The following is a 26512-nucleotide window of genomic DNA, read 5'->3' as shown; positions in this document are numbered from 1 at the left end:
ACAAAGCCATTCACAGAAGTGACCTACAGATTTGGGTAGTTCGTCCGCAGATAATCAACCGGTCTAAATAATAGTTCACACAGCATTTTTGACCGTCCTAAGTGCAAAATATATTCCATACACTGACTGCTACAGCAAAAGCTCCGTACACAAAAGAGAAGCGTAACGAAAGAGTCCCCCAACTTGTCTGTCCTTGGGTATGTATTATCAAGCCAGCTCGAACCATCATCGTGTCCTCCTCTGTCCAACCGAGTCGAGCAGTCCAGAGCCCGGAGAACGAATCGAAAAAGCGAATGACAACCCGACTCAGACCGCGCAGCACACCCAGAGAAGAAGAGAGCGGGCGGCCGAGACAAAACAGAGTGCGCTTGCTCGACACAGATAGATGCTCGGAAAGGGCCGTTGCAAGCCCCCAAGATGACACCACCCCTTCGGTGGGAAAGGTGAAAGAGAAGGAAAGAAGAAAGAGGGGAGGAAAAAGGAAAAGGAAAAAAAAAAGCAGGAGAGGAGGAGGACGCCGGCAGAACAGAGACTAGCCGAGCCTGGTGGTATGCCCATCGCGCGTTTCCGCCTGCACCTCGTCGTTCTCCCCCCAGCCCGTCCCGTCTTCGCCCTCGAAAGCGTCGTCATCCTCCTTCATAGCCCCTTGTCCCATACGTCCACACACACACACAAACTCCACATGACTAACCATGTCCGGCCGTTCCTCCAGCACCAACAACATCAGCATCAACGCATCATTATCCATCCAACATCATCCCAACCCCAACTCCCAAGCTCCTCATCAAACGTCGTGACAGAGGAAAAAGAAAAGAAATGAAAAAGAAAAAAAAAAAAGACCGTAACCCCTCTTCCCCGTCCGCCTTCTCTCCTCCTCGCTCTTTCACACGTACATGCTCTTGGTCCGCGAATGCACCCTCCGTCCTTCGGCCCTCTTCTTCAGGGCTTCCTCCCTCTTCAGCACGAGCTCGCACCACTTGCCCTTCATGCCCCTGCCACCGCCGCCGTTCTCGTCCTCGCCGTCCGCCGAGCTGTCTCGCCCGATGACCTCGCCCAGCACCTTCATCCACCCTTCCTTGTCGGCGGTCGAGTCGGCATAGAAGTCGATCACCTCGCCATTGTTGAACCGGATGCGGAACCCCTCCTCGACGAACATGTAGCCCTCCTCCTCCTCGGCGAACGCCGAGCGGCGCCGGCGCCCGCCCTTGCCCGTCGTCTCCTTCTCCATGAGCGTGCGCCGGTCGTCGATCAGCCGCTTCGCGTTGGCCAGGTTGATGGTGGCACGGGGCTGGCGTGTGGCCTCGTGGTACGCCGTGAGCTTAGTGCCGACCAGCTTGAAGTAGCGACGGCGCCAGTACGGGCAGTCACCCCCCTGCTGACTGAGGTGGCCCTCCCAGCCGCGAGAGAGCCGTTCCTCTGCCGCCTTCATCTCGCGGATGCACGCGTTCATGCTCTTGGGCATGTCGTCGTCCGTAGCGCCCTTGGGCCGGGGCACGAAGAGCAGCTGGAGCTCGAGCTTGCCGATCTTGTAGGGGGCGCGTCGGACCGGCCCGTTGCCCGACGGGTTGTTGGAGTTGGTGTTGTTCCGCTTGCTCTTGACGCTCGACGCAAACGTGGCATCTTCGGTCGCCCACTCGTTGAAAGCCGCGACTTCGACCTGGTACGGCCGGCCGAAGCAGCGCGACTCGTGCTCCTTGAGACAAACATAGGCGCGCGCAAAGCTGCCGTCCTCGGCCGCCAGTGGGCTGAGAAGATCCCAAGCGGTGGGCTGCTGGGAGGCCTTGAGCATCATCTGCCGGGCCTGGGCCTCGCGTTGGGCGGCGAGCCGCTCCTCCTCTTCCTGCTGCTTTTGGCGTTGCTCCATTTCGCGACGCTTCTTGGGAGAAGCGAAGACGCGGCTAAAGGCCGACGTCTTGGGCTTGGATGTCTTTGTTGGGGAGGGCAGGGCCTTTTTGCTGACCGGGGCCGGCTTGGGCTTTTCGAGCTTGACGTTGAGCGTGAGCTGGAACTCGAGGTCGTTGGGCACGACCAGCTCGAACTCCTGTCCGATGGGCGCGTTGCGCGCCAGCTCGAGCCAGGCTGTTGTCACGCAGTGGACGCCGTTGTCGAGGGTCAAGCTGAACCAGGTGCGCTCGTCTGGCACTTCTTGTTAGTGGGATTGCTTCGTGTGTGTGTGTGTGTGTGTGTGTGTGTGTGAGCGCCGGGGAGGTCTCTCTAGCTTACTCTTGGGTAGCGGCAGATCAAGGTCTTTGACTCCCATCACTTTAACAAAGAGCCGGCCTCTCTCGCCGCTCTCCTCGGTGGCCAACTCGATACTGGCCATGTCGTCCTCGTGAGCATGTCCAGGAGCAGCGGCGTTGCTCTCCTGCCCGGGCAGCGGCGGAACAGGACCTCCGGTCACAGGGTGCCGCTTCCGGTAGCTGCGCTTCCGTTGCCCGCTGCCCCATGGCTCGACGGTCCAGGATTGCGGTCGAGCCGCTTTGACGGGCGAGTTACCGGCTGACCGGTAACCGCGATCGTCAGTGTCCTTGTCGCTGGCCGTGACCATCTTGGTGTTCTGTCGCATCAGGTATCCGCGCTGTTTGCGTTGAGAAAGGTTAGCAAAGTCGCTTGCAGTGGCTGTGCGAGGCAACTCATGTCCCGTCGATTTCTCTTCCGCTTGGAAGTGACAGGCTGCAGTCGTCGAGGGTGGACTTAAAGGAACTTGGTGGAACGCAACCTTTTGAGCCTCTATGACCCGGTCGAAATCTTGGTCAAGGCTGAGACCGAGGTCGAGATCCAGCGTCAAGCTGCGATTCTTAAAACTGGGATGGCGCTCCAGGAAGTCTTCGCCTGTGGCCTCGCCAGCTTCGGGCTCCATGTCACGCGAGATGCGGTTCCGATGTCGGTCAGGAATGGGCGGAACCTCGCGGCTGACCTGGCGGCGAGCCTCCCGCATGGCTGCGATGTCCGAAGGGGTGGCAGACGGCCGGGTCTTGAGCTTAGAGCCAGATGCCGACTTGATGGTGGCCAGCTGTTCGGGAATAGCAGGAGACTGTCGGGCGGCCTCATCCTCGCTGTTCGGAACCGGATGGTGAATGACGGATTCGGGAGTGCCCGGTTCATCAGACCCTTCCTCAGGCTCGCCCCAGCCCGATCCATCATACTCGGGCTTGGTGAGCGACCTGGTCAGTTGCTGCTCGGGTGTGATAGGACGTTCCTCCTCGGCCTGAGCATCGGCCATGCTCGCTTTCTCGGGCTCTGCAGCGAGTTGTTGTTCCTCGGGCTTGGCAAGCACGCAGGAGTCGACGCCCTTGGAGAAGTCACTTTCCTTATTGCGGTGGGAAAGCTCAAGCGAAGAGCAGACCTCCCGATCTTGAGCGACCGTGGGAGGTTCCTCCGTGGGAGTGGTGCCCCGCGGGGTAGGAACGTGGTCACTATCATATGACTCTTGTTTCTCGCCGCTCTGCGGCTCTTCATCATTCGAGTACTGGCTCTCGCTGTCATCGTCATACGGCCTCTGTTCGTGATCATTTTCATCATGATCATCCAGGGACTCGGAGCGCTGGTACAAATCGGCGATCGAGTCAACTTCGGAGTCCATACCCTCGGGATCGCGCTTGATGATGACGCTGCCCCCGTCTGAGAGCTCATCCATCATAGAGTCCTCGGTGCTTGGAATGGGCACGTCGGGATCGTACTGAAGGACTTGCTCGGCGCCCGAAGCGCCCGCTGGGGAGGAAGACTGATAATCGGGCTCGCGGTCGAGTGCCTTGTTCCCGTTCACACGGCGGAGGATCGACTCGCGGGAGATGCGGGGAGGGAGCTGGTACTCTTCAAGACCCGACAGCTCGCCAACCGTGTTTTCCTCTTCGTAGTCCGAATGGGGTTGTGCGCTGGGGCTTCTGCTCTCGCGCTCCGGGGTCTGGCTCCCTGCGCGCTCGCGAGCGCCGGCGCGCCTCATCCGGCGTTCCCGCTGTTGCTCGGCCGCCGTCTTTCCGTCGTCGGACAGCATCATGAGCCTCAGGCGCTCTTCGAGCGGCATCCTGCCGTTTCCGATGCTATGGGACTCGGGCGAAGCGCTAGAAGCGGGCGGAGGCGAAGGCAAGCTCCTAGCGGCCGAACCCATGCCCGGGAGAGGCGGCAACGGGCGGCTCTCGCTGTTCGAGTTGGATGAGTTGGTGCGGCGATGATGATGAAGCGGGTTCCGCATGTGAGGGTGCTCCTCAGGCATGGGACTACTCCGCTCAAAGGAATCATCATGGCTGTCCTGCCTCCACTCGTCCGGGCCCATGACGGGGGTTTTGTCGGTATCCTCAAGCGAGGCGTCGAAGCTGTCATCCGGGTCGACGCCGCCATGGTACATGTAGTGGTCGTCGTCATCCTCTTCCTCCTCCGAATCGTAGCTGCCTTCTCTCGAGTTGCTCCCAATCGAGGAGATATCCGGAGTGGCCATCTCGTACTCGTTGACCTGGGGAGGAGCGGCGTCAAACGTGACACTCTTCTGGTGACGGTGAAGCGACTTGCCCTCGGGGAGGGTCCGCTCGTCGCCCGACGTGTCTGTCCAGGTGCCTGTTTCCGGGTCGAAGCTGCTCTTGAAGCGGCTCGACAGCGACGACTTCATCGGAGAGGGCTGATCTTTGCTGGGTGTCGTCGGGCGCACCGGCTGGCTCATGGGGCCGGGCGAGGCCTTAGAAGGGCTCGACGCAGTGACGCCGGTCTTGCTCTCGCTTCTCTGGTGGCCAAAGGGACGGTTCTCCGGGCGGGGACCGGTGGTGGTGCCGGTGCCGCCAAATGCTTTTCTCTGGACCTTAGCCAGTGGGCGCTCGACGTGGGGCACCCGGGTCGGGTCGTATTCGTTCTTGTGCTCGAGGGCGAGAATGTTGCTGTTCTTGACGCGGGAAGCCTTCTGCAGACGCTCGATAGAAGACCGTCGGCAGGGCGATGGCGAGCCGGTGCTACTGTTGTAGCTGTTCTCCGAGTTGAAGCTGCGGTTCTGCCAAAACATGCGCGGGGACGTGGTGGTGCCGTCCAAGGGGGACGACTGAAATGGAGACGAGTCGGTAAATGTCATTTTCTGGCGCGTTGCGAAGAAACAGGTGAGCCTACGTCTCCTGACTAGCGATTGGTGCGATGTGTTGAGCTTACCTTGGTGGTCTGGTTCCAGCTTGGCGAATTCCGCCGCTTTTCGGTCGGCGACACCTCCGAGAGCGGGCGCGGAATTGCGCTGCTGACCTTTGCTGGGGAAGGCATTGCGCTATTCTTGGAGAGACGCAGAGGTTGCACCTGGAAAGCACAGTGTTAGTTCGAGAACTCGGCCCATGCAAGCCTGGCGGTCTTGTTTGAGTGGAAGATGCAAAGTCGGTACATACTGGTTCCTCGATTGTCATGCTCAAAATAGAAAAGCCTTGGTTGGCCGTTCCTGCGTTGTTGCTTTTGGTCTTGCAGTTGCTTTGATTTGCTCCTGCAAGCGCCTCAAATCGTTTCTTTGAATCGAGCGTAGCGCACAACAGGTGACAAGCAAACAGGCAAACAAACTTTCGGGGAAAAAAACACCAATTAGGAAAAAAAATCAAAAAGCCGGGAAGAGCTCAACGGCGCAGCCACAACCGGTTCGGACGACTGATGCTGGTCTTTGGAGGGGTATCAAGTGTCTTGCGACAACAAAGAAATGCTGACCGCAAGCAACCGCGCAACAGCTACAACCGGACACCGACAGTGGTGAGCGAGAGAACGTAGGTGAAGTCAACCACGGCTGCACCTCTGGCCAGAACCGTGCCGTGTTGGTGTTTAAGGGTGCTCTGTAGTGTCTCGAGGTGCGGTGCAATCGGCCAGCCGCTACCCTGATTGGCCCAGCAAAGTAAACAAGTCTAACAGCCCCTCGTGCGCACCTTGGTCCCGTTGCTAGGCAACCCTTCAGCAGGGAGCCGCCCTCTTCGGCACCCGTCCGTCCCTGGCCCAGGGCGCTGCGAAACCCCACTCAGCACCTTCCCGTCCCTGCTGTGCCCAGCTTCGCGCGACTCACAGCCCTCGGCGGGCAGGGAAGACAACCAATCAAGGACACGGGATTGTGTTGCCTGCATCTTGGGCATGAAATGCAAGGACGGCAGCAGCGATGACCGACATGCAGCAGGTGTGAACTTAATCGGATGCAACTTCTTTGACCGGGCAACTGATAAGTGTAGGGTACTATGTATACACTCGTAACCAAAGGTAGTTAGCTCTCAGACAAGGACAGTAAGAATTAACTAGGTTTGTATGTTCTTCTCTATGTACAATAATCTGCATATAAATATCCGTACATGCGCTCGATTACCTGACGGACCAAATGCCGGCAGCACGGTACCTTGGGTTTCCGCCGACGCCGGCCAAAATGGTCACGATAAAAACTCGGATTCGCACATCGCAAAGTGTCGAACAAGTACACTGCTACGGACGAGCATTAGCTCGAGGCAACGCGCAGGCACTGACTACTTGTAGCATAGGTGTGTACGCACATGCAGAGTATGTAATCCGTACAGTACCTATATATACTTGTATTACAGTACGGAGCTAGAAATCGCCTTTTGCTCTGCAGAATCCACCGCACGCAGGACAGGTTTCAACGGCATTGTCTGTCTCAGAAGGATACCAGTCTTGGCATGTTCAGTCGCAGGGATGGCCTTCTTTACCTTACATGTGGTGAAAGCTCTGAAGACAACTGAACGAACAAGTTGGACAATGGAATTGGTGCGGTGCGAGCCCTTGAGCGTTGATCGACCACGCAGTTGCAATTATCGTCAACGGTAGGTGAATAAACAGCTGCCCGGTATGTTGTGGACGTGCTCTGTTGTTTTGGAGATCATAAATCGCAAATCGATCCAAACCATACAAGAAGATGGTTTGTGATTGAGATGCGGAAGCCGAGGATTTCCGATGACCCCGATCAAGCGGTGCCTTGTGATCTGTACAGATTACTAAGGAAGTTGGATGAGGGAGTCATTCGTGATACTCTTTGTTAGAGCGCAAGTTAGAAATGCCATGCTCTGCCCGGGAACCGCAGCCTTCTTGTTCAGGGCTGAGTGTGTTGTAACAGATCCGGATTCCGGGGCCTCCCGAACCGCAGCACAAGCCACCCCGACCCAGCCGCTGGCTGGACTTGGATGAAGTGGGGAGCGTTAGCGGCATTTACGCCAAGCCAAGCCAACGGCTTTAGTACTCTTGTGGTACCTACCGCACCCACCTTATGTGCCCTCATGTGCGTGTGGACTGAAGTATAGAATAGGTACTCGTCAAGGTACCTTCAATGAAGTACCACCCACGTATATTGCCCCTCGGGTCCGGCCGTTGGAGAACTTCTAGAAAGGCTTGACAGCAGTGGAATCGCCTCAACCCGATTTGAGCCGTTCCCTGCTCTGTCTTCAAGGCCCCCTAAGTCAGTATAGGGAGGAGTCATCTAGTGCAAGCCAGTCCGCTCACGGGCTCAGCCGGAACTTGCTACCTCTGTAAACTTTCGACTGTGGATTTTGGCGCTCGCTTCTGTTCGTGGACGCCCCATGACATCAGTGAACAATTTCATAAACCCCCACCATGTTCAGACTTTTGTCAAACCTCTTCTGTCCTTTGGTTCTTTCGTTTATTATTTTTTTTTTCCGTAAAATGCATCTTTGGGGACACAGGTAGTTTACACACAGCCTCGGGTTGAATATGTGAATGAGCCTCGTGATATCTATCCAGGAGTTGGTAGCGGAAAGCAGCGTTGACTGAACCGGGATATTAAGCCGCCGATATCACCTTTATCTGCCTCGAAGATGCCCCTTTACGGTCCTAACATGACTTGGTGCCGCCAACTTGTAGGCCGGACAAACGCTCCAAGACGATGCTTTAGTATCGCTAAAAGTAAGTACTTTCGGCTTCGAACCAAGTGCGTCCGTCTCGTTAACCGATCCCACCAGACAATGGCACACACAAGGAGCGGGTAGTGATCCTTGGCTCAGGTTGGGCAGGGTATGGTTTCGCTCGCACTCTTGACCCAGCCAAGTACGAGCGCATTATCATCTCGCCACGCTCCTACTTTGTCTTCACCCCGTTGCTAGCCTCCACATCTGTCGGCACCCTCGAGTTTCGCACCATTCTGGAGCCAGTCCGCCGTATCCCGGGAAAGATTGGCTTCTATCAGGGCTGGGCCGACGACATCGACTTTGAACGGAAGATCATTAGTGTTGAGACGAACGCGGCCGAGGAGGCCGCGAGCAAGACGGTCATCCCCGCTCCTTCTCCCTCATCATCATCAGAAACCGGCGGGCCGGGCAAGGCACCCAAGGGCGACCTCATCGAGATCCCTTACGACAAGCTTGTGATCGCTTGCGGCGCGTACAGCCAAACCTTTGGCATCGAGGGAGTCCGCGAATATGCACACTTCCTCCGCGACATCGGCGACGCCCGGCGCATCCGCCTTCGCGTCCTCTCCCTCTTTGAGCAGTGCGCCTATCCCCGCGGGTCCGACCACCTCAGCGACGACGACAAGCGCCAGCTCCTCCACTTCGCCATCGTGGGCGGCGGACCGACCGGCATCGAATTCGCCGCCGAGCTCCACGACCTTATCCGCGATGACCTCGCCCCCATCTACCCCGAGCTCGCCCCGCTGGTCAGCATCACGGTCTACGACGTGGCCCCCAAGGTTCTTCCAATGTTCGACCGGGCGCTCGCAAAGTACGCCATGGACACCTTCTCACGACAAAACATCAAGGTCAAGACCGAGCACCATCTCGAGCGCCTCCGCCTGGCCGACGGGGAGCTCGGCCGCCGCCGCGGAGTCCTCAAGATCAAGATCAAGGAGTACGGCGACGAGGAAGTCGGCGCGGGCCTGGTCGTCTGGAGCACAGGCCTCATGCCAAACCCCTTGATCGCCAAGCTCGCCGCCAAGCGGCTTCCCCTCCCGGGTGCCAACCCCCTCAGCACCTCGCCGCCCACAACCCGGCACCTCCTCCGCGACGCCCGCACCGGCGGCATCCTGACCGACGCCTACCTGCGGGCGCGCACGACCACCAGCACAAGCGAGCCGGGCTCCGCCCCGGAGCCGGACGGCGTCCTCGAGGACGTCTACGTCATCGGCGACTGCGCCGTCATGGAGAACGACCGGACACTGCCCAAGACGGCGCAGGTGGCCTCGCAGCAGGCGACCTACCTGGCCAAGGCCTTGAACCGCGCTGCCGCGGCCGGCGGCGGGGGCGGGGCGGAGGACAAGCCGTTCCGGTTCCGCAACTGGGGCACGCTGACGTACCTGGGCAGCTGGAAGGCCATCCACCAGAGCCAGGCGGACGAGTTGAAGGGGTGGGTCGCTTGGGTAGTATGGCGGGGCGCGTACCTGACCAAGAGCATGTCGTGGCGGAATAAACTGTTGGTGCCCATCTATTGGGTCGTGTCGTGGATTTTTGGGAGGGGGATTAGTCGCTTCTGAGTCGATCCTCCAAGCTGGATGGTAATGGTGATGGGTAACTGCCAGATGTCTCGCGGGGTAGTAATGTGCTCTGTGGTTTTGTGTTTTTGGGGCAGTCAGCAGGCAGCAGGCAGCAGGAAGATGGATTCCTGCCCTTTGCATGAGAGACAAAAGCCTTTAGAAGGGAGTGGTTGGAGGTTGGCATCTTCTTTCTCCCCTCACTCCTACTCAAAAAGAAAATATATATATATATATATATTAAAAATTTGTTGTATCAAACGATCGACGAGGTGGCCCTCCTATTGCCAACACTCACAGCACAGTGCTGGTCAGTGATCCTCTCCCCCCCCCCTAAAGAAGGGCGAAGAGTACCCAGAGGCTATGCTGCAGCGTAGCAGCGGGTTCGTGCGTGTGACAACGCCTTACTCGGTGTTGTATTGTGCAAATCTGCGGCTGCTCGGATACGACTGCCGCCGGTCGCACCAAAACACAATAAGGAGGCCTGGACCTGTTTCCAAACACAACCACATGTCTCCTCCACGCATCACTGCAGTTCCGTCAAGAGACCCTCTGTTTCTTGACCCCAATTTTGGTCGGAACAGCATCGATCTTTGTCTCGAGAAACCTGCCGCCCTGGGCCTCCCGAAGCCAGGCGATTTCGACAGGCGCTACGTGCTCTCGCACATACTCGACGAGCCCTTTGGCTTGCGGGGCATCTTCTCGCAAACCGATGCTGGAGACGCGGGGAATCCCTAGTGCTGTGCTCAGCCGGTCCTCGCAAGCCTTGGAGAGACCAACTAGCCTCACGGCCTTATCCGGGGGCTGTGACTGCGCGGCAAGTGCTACCATTTGGGGAAAGTGGCAATGAAACGCGGAAGACTGACCGGCTCGCGCTACGAAAACAACACTATAAGGTCTGCTGCAACCCTTGGGTTCTGCTTCTTCGCGATTCGGAGTCTCCCTGCCAGACATGGCCTGCAGGGTGCGAGAGATGGTGGAAAGCCCTACATCGACATGGGCGGCCAATTCTGGCGGAGGAGGGACAGTCGACGCTGGTGCTGCGTTTGAGGGCGTCTCCGAGCCTCTGGCTTTTTTGGAGCGCTTCCGTTTCCCTTTCGACGGTGTTATGAATGATCTTCGATAGGCCCCAAGAGGAGATAGCAATCTACTCGGCAAAGCATGTCAGGGGAGGCGGTGACAGACCAAGGGGGGCAGGAACCAGACTCACTGGCAAAGAAGTTCTAGGATAGCATCTTGATCTTCCTGGCTTATATGTGGCCTTTCCACACCAGTCAGCATGTAGCCGCGAGACGCAGGTGGATGTTTTAAGTTCAACCGACCATTCAACTGCCGAGTAAGGCGTGTCTAGCGTATGCACAACTCTTTTCCGATCCATTGCAATTCCACCCGTCAACACAAGGCGAAACCTGAACGTCTTTCCAGGAGCGGCCCCTAGAAGGGCGTGCTAAGCTAGTTGTTATTTTCCGAAAACAACGGCCGGTTGCTGTGAGGCGTTTAAAGAGTAGAACAATAATTGAACTATCACAATAGAGTTGCTGAGTTTGGTGTCCACATTGCTGTCTGTTTGCCGGCCGATCAGCGCAGCTCGTGGCACATGCGAATCCAAGGAACGTGTCCTGAAATGTCCCTTTTGCTGTTTTCTTGTTTGTATCTACGCTCACGAGTGGAGCTGATGCTGATGCGAGTTTGAGGCATGGAACACTGAAGCTGAACGTTGGAAAATCTTTTGATGAAAGAACAATTCAGAGTGACAAGGGTAAGCCGTTTGTGCGCCGCTTCGGCTGCTCCCAGCGGGCCCCGGGCCAGGATCCACAATGTCAGCTGGGAGTGAAGATCTGGCGCGCAGCGCGAGCGATAACAACACACCGGGGTACTCCGTAAAGAGCACTGTTCCGTCCGCTTGCCCATCCATCTACCGGTGACCATTCGGCATTACCTTGTGATATCACCGACCGCCGACCAAAAATTTCTTTAACTGCCGCTTCCTTGAAAAGACAAGGCAGACAAAGAAAGACTCACAAAAAAGAATTTTTGTTCCATGTCTACATTACTGCTCCGTTGCGCGTTGTTCTGTTTCCTGTTCCTTCAACATACCAAGCATAGTAGGAACTTTACAAGGCATGGACTGTGTGAGTTGAGAAATACGGCTGATCTTATAACAACTTGGAAGGGTTGACTGAAATATAGGAGCGATGGAAAGTGAGGCCTCGTGTTCTGTTATACAAGGTGCAAGGTTATCGATTGAGCTTCTATTGAGGTTGCAAAGCACCTTCTGATAGGGTTGGGACTGATCGTAGTAGTAGTGACCATTTTTCCTCAGTATGTACGTACACATACAATCATAAGGTAGGTAACGTCCTCTGTACAGTACTCTACATTCCTTCGCGGGAGCCTTATGAACTAGATTTGACCGGATCCTTGGGCTAATTGCAGTCTGACCTTGAATTTACCTTATGCTCCTACTTATGTTATGCTATGGCTATCACCTTAGGTGATAAGCTACACGAAAAAGAGATGATCCTGAGTATGTAAACGAGTTATTTCACGTACTAGTATGCTCTCTATAATCTATTTACCTTTAGTATCTGCAGTGTAGGGACGCGCCCGCATATTTGGCCTGCCCATTTGTTAGGGCTGATACGATCCTGCCGCATCATGCAGCAGGAGCTCAATCGAGGCAATGAGGGTCGGACTCTCAAGGCAAAAGCCCATTTGAAAAGTAAAAAATCCCAAAGTTAACCAGCACATACCAGACCTTTCACGACCGCGGCGTCTTTCCGATTTTCCGTCCCAACGCTCTGTTCGCTCGGTTCTTAAGGTGCCGAACAATCGTCGACCACAGCTGGCTGCCAAGCTGATGCAACCACACCCTGCCCCGCATTATCGTTTTCGCACGCCCCGCGGCCACGCAGCCCCCTCGTTTCTTCCCGTCATTGCCCTTCAACTCATTGCGGGACCACGAGCCTGGGCTGACACCAAAGCGACCTCCAAGCCTTAAACGGTAACTTGTACTCGACCAAGGGCGGAGCTGGGGAATACTTTAGGAGGATTATCACATTTCTCCTATACCGACGTCAAGGTACTCTCTCCTTGCAGGTAGCTCCTTACCCTATCTATCTGTGCATTGTTGGCTGCTATTACCTAGGTATGTGTTGAGCTTGGAACTTTTTTTTTGTTCGCACGCAACGCGACAGCCTGTTCCCCTCCCCTCTTTTGCGCTCCGTGGGCAGCCTAGCTGCAGAGCACCGAGAGTTGTCTCGCACTTACATCAGGACGGATTACATACCTTTTCATTCCAACGACCGAGCTCAACCTGCGCACTCCCCACACCTACGCGTAACCTCCATACCCCGGCAACTCATCGAGGACAGGGGTTCGGGAGGAAGAAACATCAACAAGCGTTAAAGGAGAACAAGAAATGCTGGTGTGCACTGATTCGATTCATTGGCAAGTGGCCGCTTGCTTCTCTTTGTTCGTGCTTGCGGACTCTCTCCGCTGTCGTTGCCCATTTCCCACCACTTTTCTTGAGCACCGCATAGAGCCGAAGCTCTCCAAACCGGGATTCTAAACTGTAGCTCTGGCTTAGTTGCTAGGCTCTGACCCTTTGTCGCGTTCTGCCTCTTCCGCAGCTCCCCGACCGCTTGCTTGAATTTGAACCAAGCAGTCACCCCCACCTTATCGGGCATGCACCTATCGCAAAACACCACCACATGCTAACCACTGCGCGATCCAGAAGCTGCCACCGAGCTTCCCTGAGCGGAGCTCATCCGTCTGCGGAGCTAAAGTTGCTTTCCCCAGATTAGCCCTTCTCTGCGCAAGCCCGATGGCTCAAGCTTCGACAGCCGATTCGTCGCGAGAACGTGCTGTCTCCTCCGAGCCTTGCTCGACCCGCCCAAATCCGTTCGACGAAGACGACGACAACCTGTCTGCCCGGAAGCGACGTCGCACGTCCTTGACCAGCGATTCTCGGAGCCGGTCGGCCGAGACCTTCGAATCAACTCCGAGCTCCCCCGCAGCGGGCATGTCCGCCCCCGAGCAGAGGAGCGATTCTGCCATGAAGATTGATCCGGACCCTGCCATACCCACAACCCCAGAACGGCAGCAACTCACCGCTGAGCCCGGTACGGAACCGCGGTCCAGCCGCGTCACGATCAATGTGCGGACGCCATCACAACAGCCCCTCGAGGCATTACCCCCATCCCCGCCATCGCCCTCCCATAGAGCTCGGAGTGTCACCCCGCCCTCTGCTACATCCCGACCCGATGCCGCGAGAAAAAGCGTGGAGGAGCTCGGGACCGACTTGCCGGCTAACGGTATGCTATCCGAGACTCCCTTGTCGTCAAGTTCGGGCAGCGGTAGCCCTCCCATCGAGGTCATCTCCGTGACGGGCGAGGATGACGCCGATTTCGATGACGACGAGTCCATCACTATGCTGGACGATTCGGGTCGGTCACTGGAATACGATCCTACGGCCACCTTTCCGTTCCACGACGCCACAGAATCATATCTGGAGACCGTGATCCGGCTATTGCAATACTTGCCGACCCGTAAGCCCAAACTCATGGCCCCTCCTTGCGTCGTGGGGGTGCCCAGCAAGTGCGCTGACATGCAACGACCCCCAGACGAACAAGTGTCCCGCGCTTTCGTCGAATGGATTGACAAGTATCTCAGTTTTGTCAAGGCCGCTTCCTCCGCTGCAGTTGAGGATTCGTACTTTTTGTACCGGGATATGTGGCAAGCTGTGCCCCATTTGGTCCTCCACATGGTCAACCGGAAGTAAGTATACGAGCCGAGGACATGGCCGCAAGTGACGGGATTGACTCGGAATATAGGTCGCCCTATCCTCGGTCCAAGGATCTGCGGCAGGAGATCTTTGCGTTTTACAGGTCCTTTTCACAATTGACGGCTTTCTTCGTCGAGCTCGACCTCCGAACCATCCGGAACCCGTCCTTGTCAGACCAGGCGCGCATTCAGGCGCTCGCCTCACCGCCATATCTTCACGCCCTGGGGTCACTGACGCGCCGAGAAGAGGTGACAATGCACAGCTCCTCGCCGCACCTGCGCAATGGAGAGGAGGACTGGAGCTATCTCGCCGAGATGTCTGCCGTTATTGACACATTTCAGAACTTCCCGGCCAGTCAAGGAGGCTCCCTCGCAAACATCCGACAGCTGGCCTCGTTTGAACTGCGTCACGTCTCCCAGTTTCCCCGGGTGGTAACTGACCACCTCGGAAACCTATGCCTCGTCGCGGGAAACATCATGAAGTGCGTCTACCATAGGCCACAATATCTTGGTCAGCAGATTAGCGAGTCCGCGAAGCGCCTCGTTAGCCGCATGTACTCGGTCTTCACGGCCATGGCCTCTATGCTGTCGGACATCGTCGAGAAAAACTTGAATCAACTATCGCCCGAGGGCGCAGGAAACCTCATCGAGGGAGCCACAGAGATATATCAAACCTGTCTCGCTACACCTGGGGTCGTCCCGTCGGAAGTCGTCAATAACCACCTCCAGGATCGGCCGCCCGTCGCACCACATCTCGCACCAGAGGCAATGGCCTACCATTGGAAGTTTTCGCACTTCGTCAAGCTCATCAAATCCAGTCAGATGCAACTGCGCGTCATGGCCGTGAGTACCATGTGCAGCAATCTGGTGGCTCTGTATCGTAAGACGGCGGAGCCACCAGGCGACGAAGCTCCCTTCGGTCTCCTGCAGTACATTGCCGACTTCCTCCTCAGCACCGGCTTGGTCAACTACGTCTTGGGTCCGACCTGTCATCCGGAAATTACCCTCGAAAGCAGCAACATTATCGGCTTTCTCGTTGTCTCGCACACATATTCCCGGGCCCACACCGACACCTTCTGGCAGACGGTCACGTCGACGCAGGATCCCCGGGTATCTGACGCCCTCATACGCATGATCGGCCGCATTGCCAACCTCTTCCCACTGGACGCGTTGATGTGTTTTCTTGAAAAGCTTAACACGGTGCCCGTGGAGAACTTTGGATCAACCATGCGGGAATTCTGCGACCAGGTTCTCAAGCAAATTCTCACCCGCTTCATGGACAGCCTTGTTACCGAGTCTATACCCTTTGACCTCTTCATCCGCCTCATCCGCCAGTCCTCCGTGTTCGGGTCGCAGTCCCCGGTTGCGTATCCCGACATCCAGCAATTTGCGATCCAAAAACTCGACAGTATACTGGGTCATGGGCCCGGCCAAGATGGACGCTGGAACATCTTCCGCGACTGCTTAAGCGACATCGCTAATCCATCCCCGTCTACGATAGGGAGCCTCTGGGTACTCAAGATGACGAGCCGTTTTCAGTATGGCAGGGATCTGCACGAGCTGACGTCCGAGCATGACCTGACCAGGCTCCTAATCGATGAGCTTGCCGCAGCGGTTCCCGCAACGAAGTCTGCAGGTTTCTCGACCACTATCAGCGGACCTCAGAATGCACCTCGGAAGGAGCTGCTCATGTCAATCATTTACCAAGAGCCCGCTTCTCTCACAAAAGACCTTGGGCCGAAGCTCTGGAGTCTGCTTGTCGGCCCAGAAGCGGCATGCCAGGAGGATCGAGATGCCGCGTGGCAGATTCTGACGCTGGCCATGAAACGGAGCGCGGGCGAGAACCCCTTCACATCAACTTGCTTTTCAGAGTACCTCCCGGCCCTGCACCCCAAATATTTCTGTCATGGGACTCTCGATTTTGTCCGCGAGGGCGTGATGCCACTGGTGAACGACCCTACCAGTATCGTCCTGGACGACGATGAGAATCCCAACCACTCTGGGATTGAGATGCTGTGGCGGCTTGCTCTTACTGCACCGACAGGAACTGTTGAGCAAAGGGCCATTCACACGTTAGTCAACGACGTGTACATTGAGAGCCGTTCCATCCAGTCATTCTCGCACTACCGGGCTCGGAAAGTCCATCTCGCCCTCGTTGACCGTTGCCTTCGCCAGCTGTCTTCGGCAGCCGCAAAGTTGAGAGCCTTTGCTAATGGCGTTGCTGGCGGAGGGGATGACTCCATGGAAATAGTTGCCACGGATGAGCAAGTTCAAGAGCAGGAGCTATTGTTCGTCCGCTCGCTGGCGGTCCTGAGAGAGTTCCACCAACTCCATCAGTCCAGGCCGGAGTTCTCCGCACCGGACATGAGATCGCTCCTTCTCGAGTCCCCGAAGGATATTGAAGGGGAACCAGCAGAACTGAAGTACCAGTCATTTGATGGGGACAAGCAAACCACCGTCATGCCCCTGAAGATCGGCAAGCGGAACACGGCTGCGTCGCTGCTTGCGAGTCTGCGGGAAGCGACGGGTTTCAACAGCTACCGTATTTACTACCGTGGGAGGCCATTTGTTCCCCAAGAGAGCGACATCTGCAAATCCCTTGAGGACCTTCAGATTCACAACGGCATCATCCTCGTCAAGAAGGAGCCTGAGGCTCCCGCCTCCCCAAGAGTTCCCCAGGGCGCATCTCCCGTGGAGATTGAGATCCTGAGCCATTTTGACGAACTCTGGGAGTATCTTTCAATGGAGGAAAAGCTTGCTCGCGAGGTAGGGTCCTTTTGTCCATGCCCACGCCCACTTCGCTGACCCGTGACTCTGTAGATATACGGTTTTCTGGTCAAGCTCCCGGCTGATGACAAACTTCTGGAAACCATCGGCGACCCTTCTGTCTCCTACAAGGACACATTTTCCCTGGGACAACCATTCAAATCACTCTACGCCGTTAATGCTCTCCAGGAATATCTCGACAGTTGTCGACCGGGCTCTCCTGCTTCAGATGAAAGGAGGAGTCACGAACGAGACGAGGCTTCCGGTTTACGTTCAGCTCCCTTGCTTCGGTCCCTTTCCCTTGTTGTCCGAGCAATCTCAGATCCCGAGATCGTCTCTCATTGTTCGAATCGGGAGCTCCAGATTGAGCTGAGCTCTGCTCTTGTCTCGTTGCTGGCTTCTCTTCTCAGAGGTATTCTCTCTTCTGATCTTGGTTTGCTGTGTACTGCTGACACACGACATTCAGATCCGGAGCTTCCGGCTTCCGCCGCTCAATTTCTCGACGCGCCGCTTTTGGATCGCCTCCTAGCCATCCTATCGATGGCTACCCCGGCGGACTCCCCGAAGAGTGCCACCAAACATATTGCCCTCTGTCTGCAGAGCATCTTGGAGTCTTGCTGCACAAGCAGCGACTTCATGACGGCGTTCTCCACCCATTCAGATGTTCCACGGATCATCGGCGATCTTCTTCTCAACGACCCACGGGAGACGGTCAGGCAAACGACTGCAATGCTCCTCCGGGAAAAGTCAGGCACAGCTGCAGAGGGTGAAAGGTATGGCACACTTATGCTGTCGTCCTGATTTATATAGCATCTGACGTGCCTTGGCCAGATATTCCAACAAGGAATCCGCAACGATTGCGAAATTTCGAGACTTCTTTTGGCCCTTAGTCTCCCAGCTTGTCGGGCCAGCGATTTCCAAGACGGATAACTCGACGGAGATCCTTGAACTATGTTTTGACATGCTCCAGACCCTGGAAGAGACGCATCCAGGGTCCCCCAACCTCGAGCAGCTCTCCCATCACTGGTTAAACCTGCTTCTCAACTACACCACATCCGAGGTGCGTGACAGGCGTTCTATACCTCGCCATGCATGATATCTAACCATGCTCGATTAGGATCTCACCAGGCCCGCCGAGCCTGATGTGGTTGCGGCCGGCCTTGTTCGGCTCCTGCACACCATCATATGTAGGAGAGGCGAGCAAGTCGGCCGGGGTGTGCTTTCAAGACGGTGAGCATCTGTGGCGGTCATCTATTACCGAACTGGTGCAAATGGACTAACCGTTCCCAGGGGGCTTGCGCGAAGGATCTTTTGGAAACACCTCTTCCCGCCTCGTGAGGAGTACGAGAAGGAATTCGGGCCGGGTCGGCCAATTGCTTGTCCCCAGACTCGCGGTTGGCTTATGGAAATCATCTTCACAATGGTCAAAGACGACCCCACCGAATTCATGTGGCTTCTCGAGGACATGGATGACTTGGTCCCGGTCTTTCCCAACCAAGAAGGTGTGTAACGCCACACACTGGTAATGTGACGATTGGGAAACTAATTGGCCTCCTAGGGGATGTCTATGCATACGAGTTGCCTCAACAATTCGAGAGGTCAAAAGCCATTAGAGCGCCGTGCGGCTACCCTGGCGTTCGAAACTTGTCCAACACCTGCTACTTCAACTCGCTGTTGACGCAGCTATTCATGAACGTCGACTTTCGCGAGTTCATGCTTGGGGCGACCGTCCAAGACCGGGAATACAGCCAAAATCTGCTTTTCCAGACTCAGAAGTTATTCGCCTTTTTGCAAGACAGCGTCCGGCCCTTCATTAACCCTGAGGAGTGCGTTGGGAGCATCAAGACATACGAGGACACACAAATCGACGTCGTCATTCAAATGGACGTTGACGAGTTCTACAATCTGCTGTTTGACCGCTGGGAGGGACAGTTCCTCACCAGTGACGAGAAAAACCGGTTCCGTTCCTTTTACGGTGGCCAACTGGTTCAGCAAGTTCGCTCTCAAGAGTGCGAGCATGTTTCTGAGAGGCTCGAGCCCTTCTCGGCTATTCAGTGCGATATCAAGGGGAAGAGCTCGTTGCAAGAGAGCCTGCAGGCTTATGTCGATGGTGAAATCATGGAAGGCGGTACGTCTTTGAACTTCTGCAAAACAATATCCTTTCCGGATAACTGACAAGGTGCAGATAACAAGTACAAATGTTCTACCTGCGATCGTCACGTCGACGCCGTCAAGAGGTTCGTAATCAGATTGTCTCGCATACCATCTTCTAGTTGCTCACCACCGAGAAAAACAGGGCGTGTCTCAAGGATGTCCCAGACAACCTTATCTTTCACCTGAAGCGCTTTGACTTCAACCTCAGAACAATGCAGCGGAGCAAGATCAACGACTACTTCTCCTTCCCAGACAAGATCGACATGCGGCCGTACACTATCGAACATCTGAGCAACCCTAACCAAGAACAGCTGGAGGACATTTTTGAACTTGTAGGCGTCCTCGTCCATACCGGAACTGCCGAATCGGGCCACTATTATTCCTACATCCGGGAGCGCCCAACCCTCGGCGACACGCAGACGTGGGTCGAATTCAACGACGAGACGGTCACCCCATGGGACCCGGCCTCAATGGCGAACTCTTGCTTCGGGGGCCCGGATTACCAATCTCAGTTCCAGTCAGGCAACACAGTCTTTGAGAAGCAGTACAGTGCCTACATGCTGTTTTACCAGAGGTCGTCGTCTCTCGCCAAGAGGCAGGAGAGCCTGCCGCGTCTGGGGCGCCCGGCCCCTTTCCGCGTGAAGATGCCCGAGGACATAGAGGAATTCATCCACGATGAGAATGCCTGGCTGCTCAGGAGACATTGTCTGTTCGATCCTTCCCAGATCCAGTTTGTGTGCTTGGCTCTCTTCCAGCTGAAGAGCCTATATCCAAATGGATGCTCACCGGACCATGCTCTGGAAACACAAGCGATCGCGATGGCTCTGAGTCACCTGGATCAAGTGGCGTCACGAACAAAGGATGTTCCGGACTTCTACAACCTTCTCACCCGCATCCAGGTCATGTGTGACAGTTGCGCTCACTGCAGCGTCGCCGTCCACGACTATTTCAGCAGATACACCTTCGCTTTTCGCATGCTGGTGCAGAGAAACGTCGACGAGGAGGTGCGACAGGCCACAGCCAACTTTATGATTCAGGTGCTTCAGTTGATCAAGGAACGAGTCCCGGCGCAATATGGTATTCCGTCTCCGGAAGAAGATGGCGAATCGGATGCAGAAGAAGTGGACGGGAGGCAATCCGTCATCGCGGGGGTGTTGCGCATCATCGAGCACCTGTGGCAGGGTTTCCACATGAACTTGCGTTCATGGCACGAAGTATTCGACTTTATGCTGTCCTTCGTCAAGCTGGGTCGCCACGAGCTGGCGGCTTTCTTAGAGCACCCACATTTCCTCAAGTGGCTGATATGGATTGTGTGGGCAGATACCCAGGCAGAGCCGTTCCTCTCTCCGCAGTTTGTCAAGATGGTTGCCGTGGTCTCTAGGCGAATGCCGAACCGGCCTCCATCGTACGAAACTATCATCGCGCTGCTGGATTACATACTTGCAAACACGCGGCTGCCGACCAACATCGAAGGGAATCTCCCGACCGCGGGTGCCGTGGAGCCTGGCGAGGCCAGCACTGATTCAGACCAGCTGTTTGAGATTGGGCTCGACGAGGCCAGCATCATCTATCGAATGGGGCCCCGTACAGTCCCGGTCAACGTATTTGTGGACAGGCTGATTACGATTGCGCAGAACCCTGCGTCGACCAATTCGATCGTCGCAAACCTGATGAAGCAGAATCGCCAGATGGAGAATGCAATCTATCGCACCCTACTCTTCCGGATTTCGGGACAGCTAGGCCACCCGGTCTCGCCATACTTGCGTGTGGCCGGGATGGTGTTTTGTCGCAACGCGAGCGACGCAGCCATGATCAACAACCTGATCAAGCACGTCTCACAACAGTGCATGTCGCTGCAAAATGCTGAGGGCAGAGCTTTCTTGGATTTTATGAGAGAGACTTTTGACGGCCCGCGGCCGAGATCCGGGGAAACGCGACATCAAATCATCATGACGAGCCTCGATAGGCTTCCAGACTGGGCGCCCGGCCTGCTGGGCTACTTTGACACTTCGGTCATTGACGGGACGGAGATCTTCTTGCAGGACAAGCTATTCCAATACCGCACCTTCCGCCCTCCTACCGGAGAAGAGACGGGCCAGGCAGGGGAACTGGCCGAGAGGATGAGGGTGACAGCAAGGGCACTGGGGTTTAGGTGCCTGCACTATCTGCACGAGAACTACGTCCTCCGCAACGCCGAGGTGACGGAGCGCGCCGTCGCTGGCCTGCAGAGGGTTATCAAGAACTGCAGCAGGTACTTCAACCTGAAGGAGCCAGCGGAGGATGACGAGGCAGCAGAGTTTGTGCAGCTCAACCAGAGTAAGTACTGACACGGAAGCAAACGCCATCTCGCTCATGAGGATGTTGACGATGGAGTAGGTATCTTCGATTCGCTAGCCGGGCTTTTGGTCGTCGACGAGCTAGAGGAAGACGGTTCAGGAATGTATTATAGCGACGACTCGAGCGTCGCGTCGAGCAACACGGCTGGCTGATGCTAGGGTCATGCTGGCGGATTTGGCGAGAACACCACGTGCGAGGTGCGAAGCAGGCGAAGGAGGAAGTAATTGGGAGAAACAATCAGGGGTAATGGATCATGACGCAACGAGACCATGACAATGACCGCACAGTGGCTGAGCAGCCGACAAGCTGTGTCAGACAAGGGGAACGATTCTTACGGGTATGCGTTGGATGCAGCAATATAACGGCACGAAACGGAAAAAGTGTTATATGCTCACTTTGAAGGAGCAGCGGCGTCAAGGAGGTTGACTTCAGGGATGGACATGAGACACCGAGCATTCACGAACTTTTTTTTTTTTTCTTTCTTTCCGGAACTACCAGGATGGGTGGGACAGAGAGGCCTTCGCATCTGGGGGCCAGGGAAATCTTGGGCAGATAGAGAAAGAGAGAGTTTGTGAGGGAGGGGGGAAGGAAAGGTTCAAGGACCGAGCTGGGTCGGAGCGGCGACCAGTGCCATTGTATTGTTTATTTAGATTGTGTTTTGTCGGGGAAGTCTGATAGAGGATCAGCTGCCAGGCAAGAGAGGCGTGACTAGGGCTAGTATTTGTCTTTCTTTGTCGCGGGGTTCTGGCATCGATTTCTGCGTCTCTTTCTCATCGAGTCCCGGGGTGAGATGCGAGACGAAGTACTCAGTAGAGGGCCATCACCGGGCAGCATGGCGAAACAATCAACAATGCGGTAATCGGTCACTACCTGACAGGGCTTACACAAGTCGCTCATGACAGCAGAGCTGATCTCCCGAAAATAGGACGGCAAAGCCGGGCTAGGGATCGAGCACCTCAGACAAGAAAGCATGCATGTATCTATCTACTCTGTTATCTGTTCAGGCGGTTTGCTCTCAGGGACCAGGAGGCACACCGCCGATCCGATTTCGAACAAAGTTCACACACGGGGCGGCCAATCATTGGAGAGGACGGCGTTCGAACTCAAAAATAGCAGACTCTTGGAACTGTCGTGTTGTTGGCTCCAGGTAGCTCGTCGACTTGAAATGCCAGTTTAGGCGCCGACCTTCTGATTGGCTGGCTTGTCGATATGCGAGGGTCAAGACCATGCCAGAAAGGCCGGAAAGATCTTGTTGCTCTGCTACCCCGCATGCGATGACAGGTCGGCTCGAGTGGGTCTTCGAGAGAGCCCCGGGACCAGGGTTCCGGGGTTTATTTTACACTACGGATCGTACACTAACCGCCCAACCCAGGCCGCTTGTAGTTAATCCGCACACTAACCTTTGCCGATCCAGGGGTTCTTCCAGTTCTTTTTTTGGATGGATGGAGAGCTTGACACATCCAACTATCGGGTTTTTACATGTTTTTGTTGTCCTTTTTTTCCTTTTGGCTGTCTGATATGTGTATGGTCGCGTCCTGGATGGTGCACGGGCTCAATGGCAAAGCGCAACACGGAGAATTGACCACGGAGAGGTGCTCCCACATCAATTGCAGGAAGGAATGCGTTGTGCAGTGTAAAATTTCAAGTCGAGCTGCCCAGGTCGACGCGGCCAAAGCAGCCAATGGGATGCCGCCAATGCGCGCGGGCGACCTGCGCGGGCAGGTCAACCACCCAGAGGCCTCGCCTTGCCGACGAGACCCCTGTCGGATGCGACGCTACTGCAGTGACTTCCGAGGCCTCATCCACACATCACACAACGTGCATGACTCCCTCCATTGCCCGAGAGCATGGGCAAGCATGGGCAAGCATGGGCAATGGGCAAACGGCCAACTGCCAAGAAGGCCAACCGCCGAAACGGCCTGCCATGGCTCACCCTGCCAACCACGCGAGTTGTGCACACACACACACACACACCACTTACTTTGCTACCGCAGTACAGGAAGATGGAAGGAGGTAGCCGAGTTACACTAATGCCCGTGACGACATGCTCTTTTAGTTTTGGGCAACCCTGGAGACCAGTCCGCTGGGCGGGAAGCGATGGATGGCTACGTGATTCAGCCCTGAAACGTAGGTCAACGTGGGAGGTGAGAAGGGTGCCTTGTTGTTTCGTCTTTAAAATGTTGTTTTCTTCTTTTTGTGGTGCTCTTTCATCGTCACGGCCGGTAACCGCCCGATCTTTTTTTATTCGATACCCGGGCCCGGTCACTACCACATTAGTGTAGTGTGTGGTATGCACCTAGGTATGTATGTATGTACATAGATACATATGTGCAGTACATGCATGCATAGGTACCTTACTCTACACTACGGGAGCTTGTTGTTTTCGTTCTTTGTTTGGAAACATTGCTTGCAGGGTCTTCCCCACTCCCGACCGCATTGCTGGATCGGGTCTCTGAAACGCAGCCTCGAGTGTGCAGGAACCTTCTTTTAAAGCCTGCATGTTTGTCTCGGTCTCCTCTCGTTGCCCATCTTGAAAAGCCAAAACCGCGTGCTGAGGTGCTCTCTCGACTTGTTTCGCCCAGCACATCGCAACGGGGCTAACCCAGACGTCGGCTGCTCTGCTGCTGCTGACCATCGAGGCGTCTTCGGATTCATCACTCGTCATTGCCAACTTCTTTCTCTCCCCTCTCTCCCCCTCTGTTTCTTGCGGGGTATCTCGCAGCACATCCGTCCTTCGATCTCGCAACCGTTCGTGGGCCGGGCAACCGCCGAACCGCCGAACCGCCAACATGACGGTCCCTACATACCTCCGGGGCCGCATCTCCTCGCCCCTCGAAGCCGGTCCCTCCATCGTCGACGACCACCATCTGCCCAGCCAAGTCAACCAGGCGCTTGAATATGCCTCGAAGCGGCTAGGAAGGAAAGCATCACATATCACCCTCCTCGTCGTCCGCCGGGACTACCAGCTCCCTACCTCGCCTACTCCTTCTCTAATATACACTCCGCCGGGTTCGCTCCCCGTGTCGACTACCGCCGCCAGCACCCCGTCCAAGCCGTCCTTCCCGGCCTCCTCGAGGATCGAGGCGCTCAAGCAGCTCGTCCGCTCACACAGCTCGGTGGAGGGGCAAATACGAGAGAGGACAGTCCACGTTCGCCTGGACAGGTTTCGCAACGGTACCGCCTCGCCCGCCTTCAGCGAGGCCTCGGCCTTCTCGGCCTCCACAGTTTCCTCCTCCACCGACTCGACATTCAGCCACAGGATACGACAGCCAGGAAGCCCGACGCCATACGGAAGCGTCCCCGTGACACCGGCCACTCCGTTTACCGTCATGTCGTCGCTGTCGGGTACGGACGGGACCAGTCCCCTCTCGCGGGCGGGGACACAGACCTCGACCCAATTCGGCCTCCGACTCGCCTACGCCCACCCTTTGAGCCCACGTGAAGAGAAAGCTCTCGCGGGGGCACTCGAGAAGGCGGCCAAGAAGTTCAAGCTAGCGTGAGTGCATGACCGAACCATTGATGACCAGACGGCGGCACCAACACTAAGTCGCAAATCCGGACACAGTCCTAATTGGCTCCCACAAGCGGTCCCTCCTTCGACGCTTGGCCTGCCAGCGGACCTAGTCCTGAACTCGACCGCTCAGAACGAGACCCTTTTCGAGTCTGACCAGCTCACGCTCCTGTCGCTCGACCACCTGTACACCTTCCGGACCGCCCTGCAAGCATACGCCCGCACCAGGCTCGCGTGCCGCCTCGAAGACGCCGTCGACGAACTGCGCCGCCTGTTCCTCGCCAACGGCCGCCGCGCGCTCCGCAAGAGCGCCCTGCTGGCCGCCTACCGTTGGCTCGACCCCCTCGACGACGCCGCTCTGGCCGATGTCTGCCGCATGTACGAGCGGGCATACGGGGGCGTCGAGAGGGAGAGCGGAGTCGAGAACGACGACGTCGACCCGGCGCCGGGTTGGCCGCTGCCCGAGATCACGAGGGGACCCGGGGCTATCGAGCAGCGGACGGCAGCGCGAGGACCGGACAGAGTCACCAGTCCTCCACGACGGCGAGAGCCAGAGCCAGAGCCAGAGCCAGAGACGAGAACCCGGACTCTTGATCTGGCCGAGGCCCTGGACAAGGAAGTCCTCCTCTCCACCGCCGACCTCCACCCGGATGACGAGTCCGAGCTGGACGAGGTCGAAGCCTGGTACCGCGAGATCCAACTGCAACAGCAGAACGCCGACAGGCCCCCCACGGTCGAGATCCACCCCTTACGCTCCAACCCGCCCAGGACGACCACGACCCCGGCGGTAGTCGAGGTCCGCCCGCCCCCTCCCTCAACGCCGCCCCCGCCGCCACCGACATCAGCAACCTACCGGGACCGGCCCTGGCACGAGCCAGAGGAACCCAGCCTTTCGGAGATGCTCCGCACCACGCCCAAGCTCCGCCCGGCGCCGCCGGGCCGCTCCCTCGCGCTGAAGTTGCAGACGACGTTTGACAAACCGGCCAAGGGAGGCGGCGGCGTGGTGGGGGGCAAGAGGCAGCAGCAGCCCCATGCCGAGAAGGGCGGCGGGGAACAAGGGCAAGTAGCCGGAGAAGGAGGACAACAGCAAAGAAGAGAAGAGGAAGAGGAAGAGGAGGAACTGACGGCGCGCCCGCGCAGCGCCATCAAGTCGTTTGCCAGCGCGCGGTGGACGACGATGACGACGACGACGACGACGACGGACGCCAACAACTGCGCCAACGGCGGCATGTCCATCGACGAGATGCTGCACGGCGCGGTAGGGGGGTACTGCGGGACGGGGGAGCGCCCGCCGTCCTCGTCCTCGTCGTCGTCGTCGTCGTTGTCGCCCGTGGAGAGGATCGGGCCGATGACGCCCAACGGGTACGACGACATCTCGCCCATCACGCGGGGCGAATGGGGTTTCCTGATGTTTGGGAAGGGCAAGACGGCGCGGGTGGAGACGTGCTAGCTAGCTTTTGTTCCCTTTTTGGACCGGGTTACCTTTGTGTCAGACTGAGGCAAGAAGAGAAAGGTGGGAAGGGGATGGGGTGGGGGGGAGAAGG

At 56.7% G+C, this 26512-nt stretch overlaps 6 protein-coding genes across 6 annotated transcripts; 3 read left to right on the top strand and 3 right to left on the bottom strand.

Moving 5' to 3' along the window:
* Positions 1–103: 103 nt before the first annotated feature.
* MYCTH_81000 (uncharacterized protein) lies at positions 104–5232 on the bottom strand (the record flags this gene model as incomplete). Its single annotated transcript, XM_003662929.1, has 4 exons — positions 104–2136; positions 2224–2578; positions 2720–5056; positions 5128–5232. 4 exons carry the CDS (start codon positions 5230–5232, stop codon positions 884–886), a joined length of 4050 nt encoding a protein of 1349 aa, XP_003662977.1. The 3' UTR covers positions 104–883.
* MYCTH_2126733 (uncharacterized protein) lies at positions 533–748 on the bottom strand (the record flags this gene model as incomplete). The annotated part of the gene is made up of 2 exons (XM_003662930.1): positions 533–634; positions 692–748. The coding sequence occupies 2 exons, from the start codon at positions 746–748 to the stop codon at positions 533–535; spliced, it is 159 nt and encodes a 52-aa protein (XP_003662978.1).
* Positions 5233–7581: 2349 nt separating the features above from the next.
* Positions 7582–9635, top strand: MYCTH_2304268 (uncharacterized protein). The gene is made up of 2 exons (XM_003662928.1): positions 7582–7857; positions 7914–9635. The coding sequence occupies exons 1-2, from the start codon at positions 7791–7793 to the stop codon at positions 9416–9418; spliced, it is 1572 nt and encodes a 523-aa protein (XP_003662976.1). The 5' UTR covers positions 7582–7790; the 3' UTR covers positions 9419–9635.
* A 320-nt stretch (positions 9636–9955) lies between these two features.
* Positions 9956–10793, bottom strand: MYCTH_50281 (uncharacterized protein; the record flags this gene model as incomplete). Its single annotated transcript, XM_003662927.1, has 3 exons — positions 9956–10565; positions 10626–10676; positions 10738–10793. The coding sequence occupies 3 exons, from the start codon at positions 10791–10793 to the stop codon at positions 9956–9958; spliced, it is 717 nt and encodes a 238-aa protein (XP_003662975.1).
* Positions 10794–12407: 1614 nt separating this feature from the next.
* MYCTH_2304264 (uncharacterized protein) lies at positions 12408–21652 on the top strand. The gene is made up of 13 exons (XM_003662926.1): positions 12408–12563; positions 13152–13965; positions 14041–14194; positions 14251–16966; positions 17021–17378; positions 17433–17739; positions 17798–18026; positions 18084–18196; positions 18257–18468; positions 18525–19094; positions 19152–19203; positions 19263–21436; positions 21497–21652. The coding sequence occupies exons 2-13, from the start codon at positions 13242–13244 to the stop codon at positions 21607–21609; spliced, it is 7722 nt and encodes a 2573-aa protein (XP_003662974.1). The 5' UTR covers positions 12408–12563; positions 13152–13241; the 3' UTR covers positions 21610–21652.
* A 2445-nt stretch (positions 21653–24097) lies between these two features.
* MYCTH_2304259 (uncharacterized protein) lies at positions 24098–26512 on the top strand. The gene is made up of 2 exons (XM_003662925.1): positions 24098–24953; positions 25023–26512. Exons 1-2 carry the CDS (start codon positions 24247–24249, stop codon positions 26416–26418), a joined length of 2103 nt encoding a protein of 700 aa, XP_003662973.1. The 5' UTR covers positions 24098–24246; the 3' UTR covers positions 26419–26512.

This window comes from Thermothelomyces thermophilus, chromosome 3, assembly GCF_000226095.1.
Source record: "Thermothelomyces thermophilus ATCC 42464 chromosome 3, complete sequence".
In the NCBI taxonomy this organism is placed as follows: Eukaryota; Fungi; Ascomycota; class Sordariomycetes; order Sordariales; family Chaetomiaceae; genus Thermothelomyces; species Thermothelomyces thermophilus.
This window is presented reverse-complemented; position numbering and strand designations above follow the sequence as displayed.